Here is a 23,403-nt window from a genome sequence, read left to right on the forward strand (position 1 = left end):
GAGGGGCATATTGAGTCCATGAAAGATTGAAATTTTTGTCCCAAGTTAGCGGAAAGGGAGACTTTGTGAGAACAAAATCCAAAAAATCAATTTCCGCTAACTTGTGCCAAAATTTTTTTTTTTCAATGAACTCGCCATGCCCCTCATTGAATACCTTGGGGTGTCTTCTTTCCAAAATGGGGTCACATGTGGGGTATTTATACTGCCCTGGCATTTTAGGGGCCCCAAAGCGTGAGAAGAAGTCTGGTATCCAAATGTCTAAAAATGCCCTCCTAAAAGGAATTTGGGCCCCTTTGCCCACCTAGGCTGCAAAAAAGTGTCACACATATGGTATCTCCGTATTCAGCAGAAGTTGGGGAATATGTTTTGGGGTGTCATTTTACATATACACATGCTGGGTGAGATAAATATCTTGGTCAAATGCCAACTTTGTATAAAAAAAATGGGAAAAGTTGTCTTTTGCCAAGATATTTCTCTCACCCAGCATGGGTATATGTAAAATGACACCCCAAAACACATTCCCCACCTTCTCCTGAGTACGGAGATACCAGATGTGTGACACTTTTTTGCAGCCTAGGTGGGCAAAGGGGCCCACATTCCAAAGAGCACCTTTCAGATTTCACAGGTCATTTACCTACTTACCAGACATTAGGGCCCCTGGAAAATGCCAGGGCAGTATAACTACCCCACAAGTGACCCCATTTTGGAAAGAAGACACCCCAAGGTATTCCGTGAGGGGCATGGCAAGTTCCTAGAATTTTTTATTTTTTGTCACAAGTTAGTGGAAAATGATGATTTTTTTTTATTATTTTTTTTTCATACAAAGTCTCCTATTCCACTAACTTGTGACAAAAAAAAAAAATTTCCATGAACTCACTATGCCCATCAGCGAATACCTTGGGGTCTCTTCTTTCCAAAATGGGGTCACTTGTGGGGTAGTTATACTGCCCTGGCATTCTAGGGGCCCAAATGTGTGGTAAGGAGTTTGAAATCAAATTCTGTAAAAAATGACGAGTGAAATCCGAAAGGTGCTCTTTGGAATATGGGCCCCTTTGCCCACCTAGGCTGCAAAAAAGTGTCACACATCTGGTATCTCCGTACTCAGGAGAAGGTGGGGAATGTGTTTTGGGGTGTCATTTTATATATACCCATGCTGGGTGAGAGAAATATCTTGGCAAAAGACAACTTTTCCCATTTTTTTATACAAAGTTGTCATTTGACCAAGATATTTATCTCACCCAGCATGGGTATATGTAAAATGACACCCCAAAACACATTCCTCAACTTCTCCTGAGTACGGGGATACCAGATGTGTGACACTTTTTTGCAGCCTAGGTGGGCAAAGGGGCCCATATTCCAAAGAGCACCTTTCGGATTTCACAGGTCATTTTTCACTGAATTTGATTTCAAACTCCTTACCACACATTTGGGCCCCTAGAATGCCAGGGCAGTATAACTACCCCACAAGTGACCCCATTTTGGAAAGAAGAGACCCCAAGGTATTCGCTGATGGGCATAGTGAGTTCATGGAAGTTTTTATTTTTTGTCACAAGTTAGTGGAATATGAGACTTTGTATGAAAAAAAAAAAAAAAAAAAAATCATCATTTTCCACTAACTTGTGACAAAAAATAAAAAATTCTAGGAACTCGCCATGCCCCTCACGGAATACCTTGGGGTGTCTTCTTTCCAAAATGGGGTCACTTGTGGGGTAGTTATACTGCCCTGGCATTCTAGGGGCCCAAATGTGTGGTAAGGAGTTTGAAATCAAATTCAGTAAAAAATGACGAGTGAAATCCGAAAGGTGCTCTTTGGAATATGGGCCCCTTTGCCCACCTAGGCTGCAAAAAAGTGTCACACATCTGGTATCTCCGTACTCAGGAGAAGGTGGGGAATGTGTTTTGGGGTGTCATTTTATATATACCCATGCTGGGTGAGAGAAATATCTTGGCAAAAGACAACTTTTCCCATTTTTTTATACAAAGTTGTCATTTGACCAAGATATTTATCTCACCCAGCATGGGTATATGTAAAATGACACCCCAAAACACATTCCTCAACTTCTCCTGAGTACGGGGATACCAGATGTGTGACACTTTTTTGCAGCCTAGGTGGGCAAAGGGGCCCATATTCCAAAGAGCACCTTTCGGATTTCACAGGTCATTTTTCACTGAATTTGATTTCAAACTCCTTACCACACATTTGGGCCCCTAGAATGCCAGGGCAGTATAACTACCCCACAAGTGACCCCATTTTGGAAAGAAGAGACCCCAAGGTATTCGCTGATGGGCATAGTGAGTTCATGGAAGTTTTTATTTTTTGTCACAAGTTAGTGGAATATGAGACTTTGTATGAAAAAAAAAAAAAAAAAAAAAATCATCATTTTCCACTAACTTGTGACAAAAAATAAAAAATTCTAGGAACTCGCCATGCCCCTCACGGAATACCTTGGGGTGTCTTCTTTCCAAAATGGGGTCACTTGTGGGGTAGTTATACTGCCCTGGCATTCTAGGGGCCCAAATGTGTGGTAAGGAGTTTGAAATCAAATTCTGTAAAAAATGACCAGTGAAATCCGAAAGGTGCTCTTTGGAATATGGGCCCCTTTGCCCACCTAGGCTGCAAAAAAGTGTCACACATCTGGTATCTCCGTACTCAGGAGAAGGTGGGGAATGTGTTTTGGGGTGTCATTTTATATATACCCATGCTGGGTGAGAGAAATATCTTGGCAAAAGACAACTTTTCCCATTTTTTTATACAAAGTTGTCATTTGACCAAGATATTTATCTCACCCAGCATGGGTATATGTAAAATGACACCCCAAAACACATTCCTCAACTTCTCCTGAGTACGGGGATACCAGATGTGTGACACTTTTTTGCAGCCTAGGTGGGCAAAGGGGCCCATATTCCAAAGAGCACCTTTCGGATTTCACAGGTCATTTTTCACTGAATTTGATTTCAAACTCCTTACCACACATTTGGGCCCCTAGAATGCCAGGGCAGTATAACTACCCCACAAGTGACCCCATTTTGGAAAGAAGAGACCCCAAGGTATTCGCTGATGGGCATAGTGAGTTCATAGAACTTTTTATTTTTTGTCACAAGTTAGTGGAATATGAGACTTTGTAAGAAAAAAAAAAAAAAAAAAAAAAATCATCATTTTCCGCTAACTTGTGACAAAAAATAAAAAGTTCTATGAACTCACTATGCCCATCAGCGAATACCTTAGGGTGTGTACTTTCCGAAATGGGGTCATTTGTGGGGTGTTTGTACTGTCTGGCCATTGTAGAACCTCAGGAAACATGACAGGTGCTCAGAAAGTCAGAGCTGCTTCAAAAAGCGGAAATTCACATTTTTGTACCATAGTTTGTAAACGCTATAACTTTTACCCAAACCATTTTTTTTTCTACCCAAACATTTTTTTTTTATCAAAGACATGTAGAACTATAAATTTAGAGCAAAATTTCTATATGGATGTCGTTTTTTTTGCAAAATTTTACAACTGAAAGTGAAAAATGTCATTTTTTTGCAAAAAAATCGTTAAATTTCGATTAATAACAAAAAAAGTAAAAATGTCAGCAGCAATGAAATACCACCAAATGAAAGCTCTATTAGTGAGAAGAAAAGGAGGTAAAATTCATTTGGGTGGTAAGTTGCATGACCGAGCAATAAACGGTGAAAGTAGTGTAGGTCAGAAGTGTAAAAAGTGGCCTGGTCTTTCAGGGTGTTTAAGCACTGGGGGCTGAGGTGGTTAACCAGGTTGTTGGGGCTAAAGTCTTTTCCAAATTAGACCTAAGAGGGGCATACAACCTGGTTAGGGTCAGAGAAGGAGACGAATGGAAGACGGCTTTCAATACCCCTGAGGGCCATTTTGAGAATTTGGTTATGCCTTTTGGTTTGATGAATGCCCCAGCCGTTTTTCAGCATTTCGTCAACAGCATTTTTTATCATTTAATGGGAATATTTGTATTAGTGTATTTGGATGACATTTTGATTTTTTCTCCTGATTTCAAGACTCATAAGGAACACTTACGTCAGGTCTTGCTCATCCTGCAGGAGAATAAATTATACGCGAAACTGGAAAAATGTGTGTTTGCGGTTCCAGAAATTCAATTTCTGGGGTTTCTTGTCTCCGCTTCTGGTTTTCGCATGGACCCCGAGAAGGTCCGCGCTGTGCTTGAGTGGGAGCTTCCTGAGAATCAGAAGGCGCTGATGCGTTTTTTGGGCTTTGCCAATTATTACAGGAAATTTATTTTTAATTATTCCTCTGTTGTTAAACCACTCACTGATATGACCAGAAAGGGGGTAGATTTTTCTTCCTGGTCGGTAGAGGCGCGTAAGGCCTTTTCTAATATCAAGGAGAGTTTTGCTTCCGCTCCCATCCTAGTACAACCTGATATTTCGTTACCCTTCATAGTTGAGGTTGATGCTTCTGAGGTAGAGGTGGGTGCGGTCTTGTCTCAGGGTTCCTCTCCTGCCAAATGGCAACCGTGTGCCTTTTTCTCAAAGAAACTCTCCTCCGCAGAGAGAAATTATGATGTGGGAGATAGGGAATTGTTGGCCATCAAGTTGGCTTTTGAGGAATGGCGCCATTGGCTAGAGGGAGCCAGACACCCTATTACCGTGTTTACTGACCATAAAAATCTGGCCTACTTGGAGTCAGCCAAGCGTCTGAACCCGAGACAGGCCAGATGGTCTTTGTTCTTTTCAAGGTTTAATTTTGTTGTCACGTTCCGCCCTTGGGGTTAAGAATGTGAAGGCAGATGCCCTGTCACGTTGTTTTCCGGGAGGTGGGAATTTTGAAGACCCGGGTCCCATTTTGGCTGAAGGTGTGGTGGTCTCTGCTCTTTTTCCTGAATTGGAGGCAGAGGTGCAGGCAGCCCAGTCAGAAGCTCCTGATCTTTGTCCTCCTGGGAGGTTGTTTGTGCCTCTCGCTTTGAGACACAAGATTTTTAAAGAACACCACGATACGGTCCTTGCTGGGCACCCGGGGGCAAGAGCCACACTGGATCTCATCGCTCGGAGATTCTGGTGGCCTGCGCTTCGTAAGTCGGTTGAGGGTTTTGTGGCAGCTTGCGAGACTTGCGCTCGTGCCAAGGTCCCTCATTCACGGCCATCAGGTCCTCTCCTTCCTTTGCCCATTCCTTCCCGTCCTTGGACACATCTGTCCATGGACTTCATAACGGACTTGCCTCGTTCCTCGGGGAAGTCTGTGATTCTGGTGGTGGTGGACCGTTTTAGCAAAATGGTGCATTTTATCCCTTTTCCTGGTTTGCCCAATGCTAAGACGCTGGCGCAGGCATTTATTGACCACATTGTCAAATTGCATGGGATTCCTTCAGACATAGTCTCTGATAGGGGCACGCAGTTTGTTTCCAGATTCTGGAAGGCTTTCTGTTCTCGCTTGGGGGTTCGGTTGTCATTCTCTTCTGCTTTCCATCCGCAGTCGAATGGCCAGACAGAGCGCGTCAATCAGAATCTGGAGACATATCTGCGCTGTTTTGTGGCAGGGAATCAGGAGGATTGGTGTTCTTTTTTGTCCCTTGCGGAGTTTGCTTTAAATAACCGTAGTCAGGAGTCCTCTGATAAGTCACCATTTTTTGGTGCATATGGGTTTCATCCGCAGTTTGGGACTTTCTCTGGAGAGGGCTCTTCTGGTTTGCCTGATGAGGACAGATTCTCCTCGTCTTTGTCATCTATTTGGCAAAAGATTCAGGATAATCTAAAGAGCATGAGTGAGAGATATAAGCGTGTGGCAGATAAGAGACGTGTGCCTGGTCCGGACCTGAATGTTGGTGATCTGGTGTGGTTGTCTACCAAGAATATCAAATTGAAGGTTCCCTCCTGGAAGTTGGGTCCTAGGTTTATTGGGCCTTACAAGATCCTGTCTGTCATCAATCCTGTTGCCTACCGTCTTGATCTTCCTCAGACTTGGAAGATCCATAATGTTTTTCATAAGTCCTTATTGAAACCTTATGCTCAACCTATTGTACCCTCGCCTTTGCCTCCTCCTCCGATTATGGTTGATGGAAATCTTGAATTTCAGGTCTCTAGGATTGTGGATTCTCGTCTTGTCCGCGGTTCCCTCCAGTACCTCGTTCATTGGGAGGGTTATGGTCCTGAGGAGAGGATGTGGGTCCCAGTGACGGACATTAAGGCCTCTCGTCTCATCAGGGCTTTCCATAGGTCCCATCCTGAGAAGGTGGGCTCTGAGTGTCCGGAGTCCACTCGTAGAGGGAGGGGTACTGTCACAGCCAGACAGCTGAGAAGCGCTGGCAGGAGCTTTTCAGATCCTCCTCCTTGAATTTCTTTGTTTTGGTTTAGTTTCTCATCTCGTTAGTCTATCTCAGCTGTCATGCAGTTGGACTGATTGCTGCCCTTTAAGTTCCTCCCCATAATGCAGTAGTGTGCGGCTGATACAACTTCCTGGAGTGTGTGTGCATGCTGTTCCCAGTTCCCAGTCCTCAGTCGTCAGTCGTCTGCAAGATAAGTGCTGTTTATGTATTTATGATTTTCTCTTTTCTGGATCCAGGTGACCCTGACTCCCTCCGTGTCAGTGTAGGGAGCCGGTGGTCGTGTCCGCTCACTATTGTAGGGTCTTCAAGTAATAGATAGCCGAGGAACGTGGATATGCGCCTATCCACCTTTGGGGTGTTCGCATAGGCTGAGCAGTGAGGGAGAGTGGCAGGTCTATTGCAGGGGTCTCCCTTTGTTCCTTAGTTGTGGATCCAGAGAGTCATTGTTTATATGGTATTGTCTTGTTTCCTGTACACCATCCGTGACAAATATACATATATTAGTGCTAATTACAAAGCCCTGCACCCAAATTACTCCTATATGCAGTGCTAAACCCACCCACAACTATGCAGATACTGTACAAATGTACACACACACTTAGAGCCCCTTAACCCACCTAACAATTAACTCTCCCCTTATATCGAAAGGGGTATAAATACAGGGGGGAACTACTGCCAGAGAGGCAAGACAGAGGGACAACAGCAGTCAAGGGAAAGAGAAGGGAGAGATATATAGAAAGCTCCCTACAAGTAACAGAGGGAGCAACAGGAGAAGATAGCCAAAAAGGGAAGATATACAAATATTTAGACAGCAGCCTGTTGTCTAGCTCCACATGGGAAGGTGAGTTGGCTGTGTGAAGCAGCAGGGTTAGCTGATCAATAGCTCCTGGATGGTCAGAGATCTATTGTGTTCACCCTGAGCACACCAGCGCTGTGGGGTCAAGCCTATGATTCACATGCCAAACGGGTGTGCAGATGCTGTGCACATCCTGGACTTGTGATGGCTAACCTCCAGCACTCCAGGCTCCAGCTGTGGTAAAACTACAACTCCCAAGATGCACACTTGCTTGACTGTTCTCAGAACCCCAAAGAAATGAATGGAGCATGCTGGGAGTCGTAGTTTCACCACAGCTAGAGTGCCGGAGGTTAGCCATCACTGTCCTAGACTGTATTACTGTCACAGTGTGGTTCACTTTGACAGTTGTGGCCGTGCAGACTGGCTGCATGCTCTCTCACATACTGGCTTCAGGCTGACTCCTGTGTATGCTGGTTGCTTGGGGCTGCGTGCTGGCTGCAGTGTTGTTTGTCAACTGCTGCCTGTGTTTGTGTCTCCCCACGTCCATATCCTGTCACTGTATCCTGGCTCCTGTCACCAGTGCCGTGCAGGCTGGCTGCATGCTCTCTCACATACTGGCTGCAGGCTGACTCCTGTGTATGCTGGTTGCTTGGGGCTGCGTGCTGGCTGCAGTGTTGTGTGTGAACTGCTGCCTGTGTTTGTGTCTCCCCACGTCCATATCCTGTCACTGTATCCTGGCTCCTGTCACCGGTGCCATGCAGGATGGCTGCATGCGCTGTGTTCCCATGTATGCTGGTTCTGTGATGTGTGCTGGCTGTGGCCTTGTGTGTGAACTATGGCCTGTAAATGTATTACAGTGTGGTTCTGTCACTCCTTGTTTTTGTGTAGGCTGGCTGCCTGTAACCTCGTACTAGCTACAGTTATCCTGTGTATGCTGGTTGTCGTTTGGGGCGTGCTGGCTGCAGCATTCTGTGACTGATGTGAACTGACACTTGTGATTGTGTGTTTTATGCTTCTGGTTTCTCCTGGTTCTGGTGGGGTTAAGATTCCCTGGTCTGTTCCTGGGTGTGGCTTATCAGGTGCCCTCCTTATTGCAGCTATTTCTATCTGTGAGCTGTAGGGCTTGTGGTTGGTCTGTCTTTTGTCTTGCTGGGTGTAGCACCTTTCTGCTGACCCAGGGGGTTTTGCCATCTGCCCTTCTGTGTGGTGTTACCTGGTAAAGTGTTGTTGATGTTGTAACCTACCTGTTCCATGTACAGCCTGGTAGTGCTCCATTGCTTATGATCCTGTCTGTTTCATGTATAGCCTGGAAGTTCGTATGCTTCTATTCCTGTCCTGTGTATCTCCTGCCTTCATGAGAGGGCTCCTGGGTTCTCTGGAGAGAGGACATCTAGTCTGTGTGCAGCTCTGCCTGTGACTGCCATGCTTCTGTTCCACATGGGGTCCAGGCATCTGCTTGCGCAACGAGCCAGACCGCAGTGGAAACACGTGAGGCTACGGTAGGCCGATGGGGGTAGTAGTTCATTTACTCACGGTTAGCAGAGCCTCCCCGGGCTGGCAGTGCAGTGGATGGGAAGACAGCACCAAATCCTCCGGGCACTCTCTGTTGCAGGGAACCCCAGCCAGATGGAAGTTGAGGTGCCCTTGATGGTATAGGTGTTTAGGGTGCTTTGGTGGCTGAGCCCCTGTGTTCGTGATAGTCAGTACACATACAGTTTATTTGTATGGCATGAGTGATGACTCAGAAATAGGTCCAGTAGCTATCTTTAGGCTACTTTCACACTAGTGTTTTAGTTTTCCGATATTGAGATCCGTGATAGGGGCTCAATACCGGAAAAAAACGTTTCAGTTTTGTACCCCATTCATTGTTAATGGGGAGAAAACTGAACTGAACAGAACAGAATGCTCCAAAATGCATTCCGTTCCGTTTAGTTGCGTTCCCATACCGGAGAGCAAACTGCAACATGACCCTGAATGCAAGTCAATGGGGACGGATCCATTTTCTCTGCCACAATCTGCCACAATAGAAAACGGATCCGTCCTCCATTGACTTTCAATGACGGATCCGTCTTGGCTATGTTAAAGATAATAAAACCGGATCCGTTCATAACGGATGCAGATGGTTGTATTATCAGTAACGGTCCGGAAGCATTTTTGCTGAACCCTGCCAGATCCAGTAAAAAAGCTAGTGTGAAAGTAGCCTTACAGACTATGTCTTTGTCCATTATATAATAGTATATATTTATCATTAACTAAATCTACAGCTCACACCAATGTCATGGTCTTTATTTATAACAGAACCAGGACGGTTATGCTTCTACAAATTTTACAGTACATATTTTCAGAGATTAATCAGTAAACACCCACTAGAGTTGCATCAAAGACATCTCATCCAGCCAAACAATACCCTGCTCTACACTGATGAGGGGCAAGACCTCTACAGATGGGTCACTCTTCACTTTGGAAGAGTCTGTGGTTTGGTTGGTATAAGTTTGTTCTCTTCCTTCTGAAGTAAAAGTAATTTGTACAAAAGGGTATGAAACTATTAAATTCAATATGTGTTCCCCGGGGTTTGTTAGTTTAAAACTTTCTGTCTTCTTTTTCTAGGCACACTTACATTATAACGCTTTTCCTGATGCATCTGAGAAAGATTACTTTTCCCTCAATGTAAGTACTGAGCCATCTGCCTGCACTCATGAATCACAGAAGAAGTTTGATGTTCATGTGGATGTCAGGTGAGAGAAAATTCCTAAGAATTCCACAGTGCACAAATTTGACACTTATACTGTAGTAGTATCCAGACGTCTGATGTGCCAGGTTTATGCAGTTACTTATCTTTATATTGTGGCTGTCATGCCCCTTGTTTTTTTTTTATTTTGAAGACATTCTCAATACTATTTGTACTTCCAAATAGAAGCATTTATACCTTTTACACCTTACATTATGGCGACCAAGATCTTTGGCAAAATCCTTGCTAGAAGGATCTAGAATACTGGTATCTATCTTCCTTAAAGGGGCTTTCCCATCTCAGACAATGGGGGCATATCGCTAGGATATGCCCCCATTGTCTGATAGGTGCGGGTCCCACTGCTGGGACCCGCACCTACAATGAGAACGGAGCCAGGAAATGAACGGAGGGCGCACTGCGAATGCGCAGCCGCTCTCCATAAATTTTTATGGGGCCACCGAAAATAGCCGAGCGCTGGCTCGGCTATTGCCGTCTGCCCCATAGAAATGAATGGGAGCATGGGCCGCGCATGCGCGGTGCGCTCCCATTCTCTTCTATGGGAGCAGCGCTTGGTGGTGGACGGACCCCGGGAAATCGGGGGTTCTCCAGCCACAGCACTTCCCGCTTCTTTCTCGTTGTAGGTGCGGGTCCCAGCGGTGGGGTGCAATGGGGGGGGGGGCATATCCTAGCGATATGCCCCCATTGTCTGAGATGGGAATACCCCTTTAAAGGGGGTACTCTAACATTTTAATATTGATGGTCTATCTTCAGGATAAGCCATCAATATCTGATCAGGGGTCTGCGGTAAGCTGTTGTGCAGTAGTGGATGGAGTTGGTTACTGCAACACTGATTCTATTGAAGTAAATGGGAGCAGCATTCAGTAACCAGCTCTGCTCACTATACAGGACACAGACCTGAGTAGTACTGGCGCCAACTTCCAGCACCAGAGCTACAGATCTAGCAGTGGGCTAACATGTTAACCTGACTCAGTTATTCCGACAGTGGATTTAGACTGCCCGATTTTCGGGTAAATTATTGGGAACAAGCTAAACGCTCATACATGGGGGGGATCCGGTCATTCGCGCAAGCACATCAATCATTGTTTCTGGGCAGCAGATCATGCTTTCACAAGGACAAAACAGACAATTACCGGGAATGAATCAAATTTTCCCCATAACTGACTGATCATGAGAAGAGATGAAAGCTTCATCTACAGAAAGCCGCAACAGCCGTCTCTTCTGTATGGGGACCAGTGATCGCCACTGTGATCACTCATCCCCATACAGATTAACTGTTTCTTGGCAGCGGATCCCTGTTTACACAGCATGATCTGCTAGCCAGAAACAATGATTGGGTGCTAGCCAAAAGATGCAATCACCCGATAAATGAGTTTTTGTCATTTTAAAACCTAAGTCTGAGGGCAGAATATAATAGAGGATGAAATGCTGAGCTCGGGGATATATAGGTTTCTATGATTTTATTCAGTATGTTCATGTTAAAAGCTGTGTAATAGCGCGTATCAAAAATTAAGCCTGTGAGTCCTGCTTCCCCTGTCCACAGACATTGATTGACAGCACTATCTGTATACATTTATAGCTGTCTATGTGTGTGGGCGGGCCAAGCAGGACTCACAGGCTCTCTCAACGCATTCTGGAAGCATTAAAATACCGTATCAAAATATTGAATGAAATCATAGAAAACCATATAATCCTGCAGGATCTCATTCTCTATCCCATGCTACTCTCAGATAGGAGACTTGACAGAGCCACTTGAACTACTGCTTTTGATGAATTTTTATTCAATGCTGTTGCTTGATCCTATTTTTATACCTTACTTTTGGAACACAAGTGCCTTAATCTGAAATCTATATTATCTGTAGATATACTGGAAAGCGAGAAAACACCAACATGGCACTGATCCTAATTGAGCCTACATCAGGATACATTCCTGATAAAAAGAGTCTTGAAAAGGTGAGGAACGTTCGGTAGAATCAGATAAGACACATAATCAACTCTCTGAACAAACTATATTTATTAAAATGGTTGTCCAGTTTATATTAAAGGGGTTGTGCAGTCATTTATATTGATGACCCATCTTCAGGATAGGTCACCAACATCTGATCAGCGGGGGTCCAACACCTGGCACCCCAGCCAATCAGCTGTTTGACGAGGAGACAGCGGCGTAGTGTAATTACAAATACTCTCTCAATTCAAGTGTATGGCGCGAGTACTCATCATTACACTGCACTTCGGAGACTATTTGCAGTGTAAGGCTACATTTACACAAACTTATTTTGTTTCCATGTCCGTTCCGTTTTTTTTGGAGGATTCATTTCAATGGGTCCGCAAAAAATGCGGACAGCAGACCGTCTACTATAAGCATCGGTATGTCTGTTCTGTAGCCCCACAAAAAGATAGAACATGTTCTATTCTTGTCCGTTTTGCTGACAAGGATAGGCATGGTTACAATGGATCCATAAAAAAAACGGATGCTATACGGAAAGTCATCCTTTTTTTTGCGGATCCACAATTTGCGGACCGCAAAACACATACGGTCATGTGAATGTAGCCTAATGAAGAGGAAGTAGTGCTTGCATGCAGCGCTGCCTCCTCTTCAAACAGCTCATCAGCGGGATGCCGGTTGTTGGAACCTCACTGATCCAATATTGATGACCTATCCTGAGGATAGGTCCTCAATATAAATTGCTGCATAATCCCTTTAAGTCTTAGCATAGGACATGACTAGCTTATCGGCAGTGGTCCGACAGATGGCACCCCTGGTAATCATCTGTAGCTCCATGGCTGGAAATATTATTATCAACTGTGTAGTGGACAGAGATTCTCATTGACTTTAATGGGAACAGCTTACCATTTGCATATGAATTAAAAGAGCTTTCTCTCCAGAAAGAAGTAACTGATGGCTAAGTGAAAGGTATCATTGCATTCAGCTGAGCTAGTCCTACAAGGCACTGGGGGAGATCTATCAAACTGGTGTAAAGTAGAACTGTCTTTGTTGCCCATAGCAACCAATCCGATTCCACCTTTCATTTTCCAAAGAAGCTGTGAAAAATGAAAGGTGGAATCTGATTGGTTGCTATGGGCAACTAAGGCTACTTTCACACTAGCGTTCGGAGCGGATCCGTCTGATGTTTCATCAGACGGATCCGCTCCGATAATGCACACGTTCGCATCCGTTCGGAACGGATGCGTCTGCATTAAAACTTAGAAAATTTTCTAAGTGTGAAAGTTGTCTGAGCGGATCCGTTCAGACTTTACATTGAAAGTCAATAGGGAACGGATCCGCTTGAAGATTGAGCCATATTGTGTCATCTTCAAGCGGATCCGTCCCCATTGACTTACATTGTAAGTGTGGACGGATCCGCTCGCCTCCGCACGGCCAGGTGGACACCCGAACGCTGCAAGCAGCGTTCAGGTGTCCGCTCACTGAGCGGAGCGGAGGCTGAACGCTGGCAGGCGGATGCATTCTCAGTGGATCCGCCTCCACTGAGAATGCATTGGGGCCAGACGGATGCGTTCGGGGCCGCTCGTGAGCCCCTTCAAACGGTGCGCACGAGCGGACACCCGAACGCTAGTGTGAAAGTAGCTTAAGCCAGTTCTACTTTACACCAGTTTGATAAATCTACCCCATTGTGTCTGGTTTTACACACGGTTTCCTGGTGACTAAATCCCTTGATCATTTCATAACAAAATTACATCTACTTTTATAGCTGAAAAAACATCCAGGCGTCCAAAGAACAGAAGCATCAGCAGAGAAGGTTACCATTTATCTGGATACGGTGAGCAGAACCTGACTACAATAGTGCCAGTAAACAATTCAAGCCTAAATCAAAGAGAGGCAATTTTTGAGGTTGAGAGTGCAGAGGCAGGGGCAATAGCAGAACAGAGGATTTTTTAGGCAGGGCCCCCATCCCTGACTACTGTACCTCCTAAGATAAAAGAAAAGCGACCATCAATGACTTGCTCCTCTAACATTAGGACTGACCATCTCCAAATTCTCAATTTATCCCATTGACAGCTCAGTGACACCGAAATGAAAGTGCTGAAAGCTGGTTTGTCTTTTTCCCAACACGCAGATTTATTATTGCGGTTAAAGATCTTAATTTGTTCATACCCAAGCTCAAGTGGAAAAAGTTTTTTTTGCTTCATACGACAAAAAAAATTGTGTCTGCAGTTTGAGATAAAACCCAGTGATTTATGACATGTACAACTCCTCACTGACTTGTTTGATGAGGGGCGAAGCAGGCTAGGCGAGGGACCCTTCACTGATTTGCAACTCTCTCCCAGAAAAATCGTCTTATTAATGACAAGATGGTCATGGAAACTTTTTGGGATGTTGTCACAGATCAATTACACCTTTTGGATCGATTTTAGATGATGCCCTGGCAGGCAATCTTATTAATAAAACTGAGATGGCCTACCTTCTCCCTAAACATCCATGGTTTGCTTGCTTTTATTGTCAGCCCAAAATCCACAAAGGGGTTAACCCACTGAAAGGAAGACCTATTGTCTCTGGGGTGGGTACTCTCACGCAGAATTTCAGTACCAATGTTGATCTAATAATGAGAACCTTTGTTACATCCCTGGCATCCTACAGTATGTGCATGACTGTATGGGTGTGCTAAAGAAACTTGATGGTCTTTACTGTGAAGAGGTCACGTCTATGGGAAGTATGGATGTGGAGGCCCTCTACAGTTCCATTCCTCACGATCAGGGATGCCATGGGCAATAGGGTACTTCTTTCATCAAAGCGGAGAAAATATTTGGTCACAATTGCTTTATAACCACCATTCTAGAGTTCATCCTCAGATAATATCTTCACGTTCCATCAGAGAGTTATCCACCATCTCAGGCACTTGGTGACGGACAGCCTACCTATGCCAGCCTGTACCTGGGCTGGTGGGAGAGGAACATTGTATTTGGGGAAAGCATGGAAGCCTATTAATCTTGTAATTTAATGTGACTATGTTACACTGATGAAGTGTTGATTCTCTGGAAAGGCAATGCAGCACAATTTTCACATTTCATGGTAGCTTAATATCTATTTACTAGGCATGTTTTTTTACATCTGAAATACAGGCCGACACCACCACATGTCATGAGCTTACTATTTACCACAATACTGACAGTAAAATATTTTCTGGAACATGTGCATGAAGTACTGCAACCAACAATCTGTTGCAGCGAAAGTCCCAGATTCTCTTAAGAGGGGCATTCCTAAGGCCAGTATTTAAGATCCTGGAACATATGTTTCACCTTTTCAGATTTAAATCTTGCAGCTAATTTTATTTGAGTGACCAATTTGAGAGTAGGGGCCACCTCAAGGGGGTTCTCAAGCAAGCATACTACCACTCATGCAATAGCAATCACACCCAAGTTAGAGACATCATCCTAAAATGTTAGCGAATTTGGAGGACCGACCCTGATATAGGCCATCTGGAGGGCCAGGACCCACTTATTACATATCAAAGGTGCTGTAATAGTAAAGATAGACCGGTTTATATGTTTTTTTCAACCATAGGCCAATTAGGCTGGATTACCCGCCAAAATATTGGGCACCTAGAGGTGTGGGTGCTGTATAGCCTGTAGATCTATTGATATAGGCAAGAATTTCCTATGTTCTGTCACCAATGAGCAGTATTTTATTATATCCTTCATCGACTGCAGGACAGCCAGAATGATTTACCTTGTCACATGCATTTGTCGTCTTCAATATATTGACAAAACTATTAGGGAACTGAGGTGTCACAATGGAGAACATTTGGCAGACATCCATAATAAAGCAGACACTCCCATTGCACAACGCATATCAAACCCACCAAGGAGACCCCATGGTCTTCATGTTTTGGGGGATGGAACACGTGTGATGTTTCACACTTTATTACTAACAGTATCTGTGAATTTCCCTAAATTACGAGTTCTCCAAAATAGCTTAAAAATATATTGTAATCTGCTAAAAACAACCCATTACAACTACATAGACAGAAACATAAACTGTCAGTGCCTGCTACATGTACCATACAGTATATGCAGAAAAATCATAGCAAGAATCGCCCCACAGACAAAGCCTGTTACAGCCCCCCAAATGCAGGCAGTAGTCTCCGCCATAAGGGCAGCCTCTGCCCCCAGCAAAAACTCACCACCTGTGTTCCACTTCCTGTATTGAAATTGTTAGGAGCAGGAGGATGTAGTAGTAGCAGAGACTGGATGTCTTAGCACTGCTGCCACCTGGTGGCTGTATATCCGATACAGTACATGAGTCACCTCACAGGAGGACACTGCAAAACTCACAAAGGACTGTAAAGGCCACCATACACATTAGCACATTAGTGCATTAGTGCATTGTTAGCCGAACCCGAACCCACCGGGAATGGCAGGTTTAGCTGACAGTGTATTGTGTGTAGGCAGCTGTCGGGGTGAGAAGAATTGGGCAAAGGGAATATTTTTGGCCAATCCTTTTGTTCTTCTGCGAAATAAGAGGTGTCTGTCAGCGGCTTTCTCCTCTCTCTCCATTGAATACACATATATGTCCGGCAGAGTCGGGAGAGATAGCTGTCCATTGAATGATCGTTCTGCCGACACCATTTGAAGGTGTTTAACCATCTTAAGATTATGGATCTGTGAGGAATACATCATCTAGAATCCAAATAAAACTTAATGAAAATTGCTGACCTGCCAGTCCTGGATCTTTCTTCCAAAAATGCCTTACTTCCTTCAATTCTGTTCTCCCGCAGCTCACCCATGCAACTGAAAGTTTTGTCCTTTCTCTGGAACAAGAGTCAAATGTAGAGAATCTTCAGCCTGCCATTGTTGTAGTCCATGATTATTATTTTACAGGTATGAGAAAATATAAGGGGATAAAGTACAATATTCATGTATTTACATATTAGTAATGTATTCTGTAAAATTCTGTATTTGGGAAACCCTTTGCAACCAGCTGAAATTTGCTGTCTAAAGCTAAAATATGATATCTTGATACAGCTGTGATAAATATGTTGGATCAAGTGAAGATTATTTTAAAATCTAAAACAAGCAATGCACTCTGTACAATCATTAGTAAAGTATCACTAAAAATATTAGCAGGAGGGGACATGTCCTTCATTTATGTGAGGTGAAATTCTAGGGGGGCATGAATTTCACTTGATCCAATATGTTTAGTTTACTGTTTATTTTTTGTCCTATTGAGTGTACAGGTGAAACTTGAAAAATTAGAATATCGTGCAAAAGTCCATTTATTTCAGTAATGCAAATTAAAAGGAATTGCATTAATGCAGCTTAAAATTTGAATTTTGCGAAAAGGTTCAATATTCTAGGCTCAAAGTGTCACACTCTAGTCAGCTAATTAATCCATATCCCCTGAGCAAAGGGTACCTCAAAATTGTGACTTTGGGGTTTCATAAGCGGTAAGCCATAATCATCCAAATTATAACAAATAAAGGCTTGAAATATCTCCCTTTGCATGTAATGAGTCTATCACATATGTTAGTTTCAAGTTGCATTACTGAAATAAATGAACTTTGCACAATATTCCCATTTTTCGAGTTTCCCCTGTATATCTGTATGCCAGAATATTCCAAAGTGCTGAACACCGCTGTTTGAGAAGACACTAGAACCCCTGTGAGCACTGCGGCCTTATCCGTTCTCACCAAGCACAGCGCCGTACATTGTATAGCGGTTGTGCTTGGTGTCGCGCTCAGCCCCATTCATGCTGGGTAAGCTGTGAGAAGGTAGCAGTGCTCACAGGGGCGCTAGTGTCTTCTTAAACAGCTGTATAGTGGGGCTCCCAGGTGTTAGACCCCCCCCCACCGATCAGATACTGGTGGCCTATCCTGAGGATAGGTCATCAGTATCAAAATATTGGATAACTGTTTTAACTTCCGCAGTAATATCATTACTAAGGGCACTTTCACACTAGCGTTTTTCTTTTCCGGCATAGAGTTCCATCACAGGGGCTCAATACCAGAAAAGAACTGATCAGTTTTATCCCCATGCATTCTGAATGTAGAGTAATACGTTCAGGATGCATCAGGATGTCTTCAGTTCAGTCATTTTGACTGATCAGGCAAAAGAGAAAACCGTAGCATGCTACCATTTTATCTCCGGCGAAAAAAACTGAAGACTTGCCTGAATGCCGGATCCGGCATTTTTTCCCATAGGAATGTATTAGTGCCGGATCCGGCATTCAGAATACCGGAATGCCGGATCCGTCCTTCCGGTCTGCGCATGCGCAGACTGAAAAAAAGGTGAAAAAAAAAATGCCGGATCCGTTTTGCCGGATGACACCGGAAAGACGGATCCGGCATTTCAATGCATTTTTTCGACTGATCAGGCATTTTTAAGACTGATAAGGATCCTGATCAGTCTTACTAATGCCATCAGTTGGCATACATTTTGCCTGATCCGGCAGGCAGTTCCGGCGATGGAACTGCTTGCCGGATCACTCTGCCACAAGTGTGAAAGTACCCTAAGGTCCTCCCATGTGCAATAAAAATGTCACATGAACTGTCACATGATGTGAGTACAACTACATCGGTACTGAAGAAGTTCTTCAAACAGGACAGGGACAACGTTATGGAAAAGTGTAGATCCGTATTTGGTTACAAAAAAAGTGTCAAACGCTGAACATACCCAGGGCTCTATTAAATCCATTATATAAACATGGAAAGAATATGGCACAACTATAAACCTAACAAGAGAAGAGAACCCCTGAAAACTCCCAGATCGAGCAAGGAGGGTATTCATCAGAGATACAACAGAGAAGGAGCTCCAAAGATCCACCGTGGAGCTAGAAGTGCTGTATCTGTCCACAGAATTACTATAAGCCATACACTCCAAAGACTGGGGCTTTTTGGAGGAGTGGCAGAAATAAAAACTGCCGATAGACCTAGGTAGTGGCAGGAGACAAGAGGTAATAAGTATCTCTGTCACTGATTATAATCAATGGAGTACTGTAAAAATGAACTCTTCTTGCATCGAGGGGTGCTTCTGGCTCATTGTATGAGCAGCTCCCTTTCCTTGCCATAAGTAACGGCTGTAGCTCTTCCAACCAGGAGACCGCTAGAGCAGAGGAGAAGGACTGAATCAGCCTATAACCTGAGGCGGCCTGAAGGCTCGCCCCCAAATGCATTGAAAGTTCATTTTTACAGCACTCCAGTGATTAGAAGTGAGGACAGAGGTATGTATTACCTCCTGTCTCCTGCCATTGCCTATGTCTATGCTGACAAACTTTTTTTAACACAATTTATGATAAATCATATGTTATTATCAGTGAGTCTCACATTCCTGCTGTATATTATCTCTCTATTACAGAGGCGCATGCTGTGGCCGAGTACAACGCCCCCTGCTGTGGAGGTAAGGAATGAGCCAACGATTCTTTCCATCTGAGTAGTCATTTTTTCGCCTGCATTCTATATCATCAGTAAAACTGTAAACCTGTCTTCATCACTCTGATGAAAAAGGGAGACCCCCTTTGAAACATCTTACCCTGTTTATTTTTAGCAGTTCATTTTTAATAAAAGTCCACTTTTATTAGTGCTCCCTATTCCCGATTTTATTCTGTATTATTGGCCCTGGTCATGTCTGGACCTCTTAAGAGTATTTCCAGCCGGAGGGAGCGGCTTCTGTTCTGGATTGGCTTCTCCTGCCCTGGGTTCCACCTAGAGATATGTCTGCACTTAAAGATTTCATCCAGTGAGCAGGTTTTTCATGTGGCCAGGGGTGTTAATTATATAGCCCTCACACATTCCGTGTGCCGGGCCGGCCCCTAATATAACAGTCCTATCCTTGTCTGTAATGTGTACAAGAAAAAGATATGTTCTATCATTTTGCAGACGCCACAAAATAGACATGCGGATGTGGACAGCACAAGGAGTCTGTCTATCTATTGCTGGCTCATTAAAGTGAATGGGTCCCATCTGACCCGCAAAAATTTAGGAGCCCTACTCAATTGTGTATTCAGGAAAATGATCTTTTATTTGAAGACACATGAACACCACTTTTAGGCCTTCTCTGCACAATTCTTTTCTACTTTTTTATGGTATATAAAAAAAGTCATATATTTTAATAGTTTTTGTGGCTTTTTTTCTGTTCAAGACATACATTTTCACTGCCTTTTTGTAGTCCTATAGATAAACTTATGGGAAAAGTGCCAGAAAATTCAACGATATCTAGACCACACTGCATTTTGGAAAAAAAAAAAAAAACACCAGCAGAGCAGAAAAAACACAATAAAAAAAAAAAAAACATCTTGGCCCAGATTTACCAATGTGTCTGCCACTTGGTAGGCTTGTCTGAAAGGGGTGAAGCCTAAATAGAAGGGACATGGCCTAAGGTGTGCCTTTTTGCATCCAAATTGTCCCACAATACTGACAAATTGTCCCACAATACTTACTCAAAGTAAGCCAGCCAATAGTTGGCATAGAGCTTGACAAAAGTGTCTATCCCTGCACCACATTTATCATCCAGCCTGGGCCATTGTAATAAATCTGGGGAATGGTCTGGACAAACTTTAAGTTTACGCCATCTATAGGATTAGTAAATCTGGGCCTATGTGTGGAAGAATGACCAGAGGGAAATTAACTTTTTTAAATAAATAAAAGTGATACAGGGACAGTCAGCTCCTGAGTATTCTTGCATGATAAACACTATATGACAGTGTTAATAAAACGTGGCCACATGCTATTGCTGAATGGGAAAGACTGAGTGGGACTACCTTCTACCTTGGCCATAGACCTTACAGGGAAGTTTCCCAGTGGGCCGATGCCCAGGGGGCTGCCTGAGCCCTCCTCACGGCCGGCCAGTGGACGTTTTTGGGGATGTATTTTGTGCTTCTGGCAGTATTTAGTGATGGACTGTGGTATTTGGCTCTGTTAGGTGGTATAATTTGCCACAATATGGTATTTTTGGCCCTTCCTTCCATCAATTTGATCGCAACTACAAAACAGGGCCACTTTTAGTATTTTTTCCAGGGCCACTTTAAGTTCCCAGTCCGTCCCTGCTCCTCCCATACGTAATTAGCTTCTAAAGGGACATTTTTAAAGAGCTCCCTAATAGTAATGGCTATATTGATAGTCCCTAATGACTTGTCTACATTCAGTCGTAGCTCACTGTGATGTAAAGGTCGATGAGAGAGGTGATTGTGGACACTCCGGTATAACAAAGGAGGAATGTGAAGGGAAAGGCTGCTGCTTCAATTCCAGCATCTACGCATCTAAATGGTGTTTCTTCAAAGGTTTGAACTCTTAATATCTTTATAATACTTTTACTTTTCTTTAAAATAAAAAATAGCCATTACTCACCTCATTAATCCCCAGTCACTGCCTTTCCGATGCTACTCCATGCTCGTCTCCATGCCCTTGCTCAACACATAGAAAATTTCTTTAAAATGTTGGCTCACCCAATCGTGGCCTGAAACAGGTCACCACTTTCCAATGTGTTAATATCAGGTCCTATGCAGCATCCAGGATACAACATTCCACCCCTCTTGCTTCCATACACAATTGTTCCATTTTCATATTCAGGATAGCTAATTCAGTGGATGCTGGTATACCATAAACCTACAATTTTTATTCAAATACTTGGTGCCTGAAACAACTAACTATATTTCGCACTTCCACAAAACATGGAACAAATCACATCCCACCCCACACTCCCTCCAGCATAAGCTCAGAGGGTGGGAGTTTTAGAGGATGAGGCAGATTGTGATCTTACAGCAGAAGTCCTGTTACAGTTCCAGCATATATCTGATTTACTTTTAATCTGGACAGAAATCATTTTATTACACATCTGTGACCGGACAGCCCTTTCCTATCTATAGAGTTTCCCCTTCTATGTCTGTTTTAGAAGTCTCATGCTCATACTTAAAAATTTTAGCTACCGTATTAGATCCTATTTGTGCCCTACACTTTGCAACTCCCGATGACTGCCCGTTGAAGTTACTCTTTGGAACCAAAGCATACTAACCTTGTGTTGGAACAGATATTTTCTAATGAAAGTGCCCTTTTTTTATCCTGGGTATGGATTTTCAACACAGAACCAACATTCGTTACTCATTTCTGGACACCCCACCCCTTTTTTTTTTTTGTTGTAACACTATCTCCCTCGGAAAACCCCTTTAGATTTAGATTCCTCCTTTAGAGCATTTCCCAATCTATGTACAGTTAAGGCATTTCCTCTTACTTTAGTGTTTATTTGCTAGTGTAATCAAAAACACCATCATTTATAAGGACATTACATTCCTGTAGCTAGGTCCTTACCATTTTTTCAATAATGTTATGACACTTATGAACTGAACGTATGTCTATTAACAGCCCACGGTTGAAAGGTTTTTCCAATATTTTAATATTAATAGCCTATCTTCAGGATAGACCATCAATATCTGAGAAATTGGGTATCGACTCCCGGCACCGCTGTTAATTAACTGTTCTACAGCAAATGCAGTAGCCCTGGGACTGTGCGGCTCCATCCATTTCTGTAGTAGACAGAGCTTATAACTGCAGAACTACTCCCATTCATTTCAATACAGGAATAATAAGCATCGAAAAATGATGAGACATTAGTAGATATTATATATGCATACTGATTTCATGGAGGTAGAAAAAGAGAATGCATTGAATTTATAAATGTTAACCAAAGGGGAGTTTTAAGATGAAGCTTCTAACAACTGGTTACGTGCTCCATAAATATAACTAATTTGGTGCAAAAATGAATTTATTTGCAAATATATTGATTTCATGGTTGTCTTCTATTTCTCACAGGATTTAAGAAGATAGAAGTCACTGAACACTAAGAATTATAATACACTACTCGGGGACCAGAAACGACACCAGTGTCCTCTGCTGGGGAAGAGTAGACCATGACAACTATATAAAGTCTTCCATTTTATCTTCTGTCTCCTGTAATGGAACACTCAATAAAAAGCTTCCAACATCTAAAGTTTGTGTTAAGAATTAATTAAGAACATGATAATTATGTACAGTAGTACAGTACCTGTAGTGACTGGCTCAAAACAGTAGTTAAAAGAAGACAACCCTATTCGGATTTGATGTTGGAGCTGGAATTGAGCAAATCGATTCTAAGCTAATGGGATTCGTCACGAATTTCACAAAAATTATTTAGCAAACTAATCCAAAGTGTGGACGAATCACGCAAAAATGTGATCACCATTTTACTTTTACAGGGAAACAGGGCAAGGAGGATAAAAATAGAGGGTCACATAAACCTGGGAGGGCTCTGGCTGGCGGGCTTTCCCACAATGCTATTTTGAGGAAGTCTTCCAGCCAATTGCGGTTTGCCCGGCGGTCGTTTCGCGGCAAACTTTGCTCGTTTGCGGTTCGCCGAACAGGCAAACATATGGCGGAACGGAATTGTGGACCCTTTCATTTCTATGGAGCAGCACGATGTGCTGCCCGGATCCGGAATTGCGGATCCGCACTTCCAGGTCCGCAATATCGATCCCGAAAAAAATAGAACATGTCCTATTCTTGTCCGCAATTGCGGACAAGAATAGGCATTTTCTATTAAGTGCCGGTGATGTACGGTCCGCAAAATGCGGAACGCACATCGCCGAT

At 43.4% G+C, this 23,403-nt stretch overlaps 1 protein-coding gene across 1 annotated transcript in view; it reads left to right on the plus strand.

Annotated features, from left to right (window-relative positions):
* The window catches only part of LOC121004849 (murinoglobulin-2-like), a 136,706-nt gene extending 113,938 nt beyond the window's left edge, over positions 1-22,768 (plus strand). Inside the window, exons 31-37 of the mRNA XM_040437240.1 lie at positions 9,697-9,824; positions 11,698-11,788; positions 13,546-13,614; positions 16,570-16,672; positions 19,145-19,186; positions 20,931-21,065; positions 22,591-22,768. Of these exons, the coding sequence (XP_040293174.1) occupies positions 9,697-9,824; positions 11,698-11,788; positions 13,546-13,614; positions 16,570-16,672; positions 19,145-19,186; positions 20,931-21,065; positions 22,591-22,622 (600 nt within the window). The 3' untranslated portion in view covers positions 22,623-22,768. The remainder of the gene's footprint in view (positions 1-9,696; positions 9,825-11,697; positions 11,789-13,545; positions 13,615-16,569; positions 16,673-19,144; positions 19,187-20,930; positions 21,066-22,590) is intronic.
* Positions 22,769-23,403: the final 635 nt, after the last annotated feature.

The sequence above is a fragment of the Bufo bufo genome, chromosome 6 (genome assembly GCF_905171765.1).
Source record: "Bufo bufo chromosome 6, aBufBuf1.1, whole genome shotgun sequence".
NCBI classification, from domain to species: Eukaryota; Metazoa; Chordata; class Amphibia; order Anura; family Bufonidae; genus Bufo; species Bufo bufo.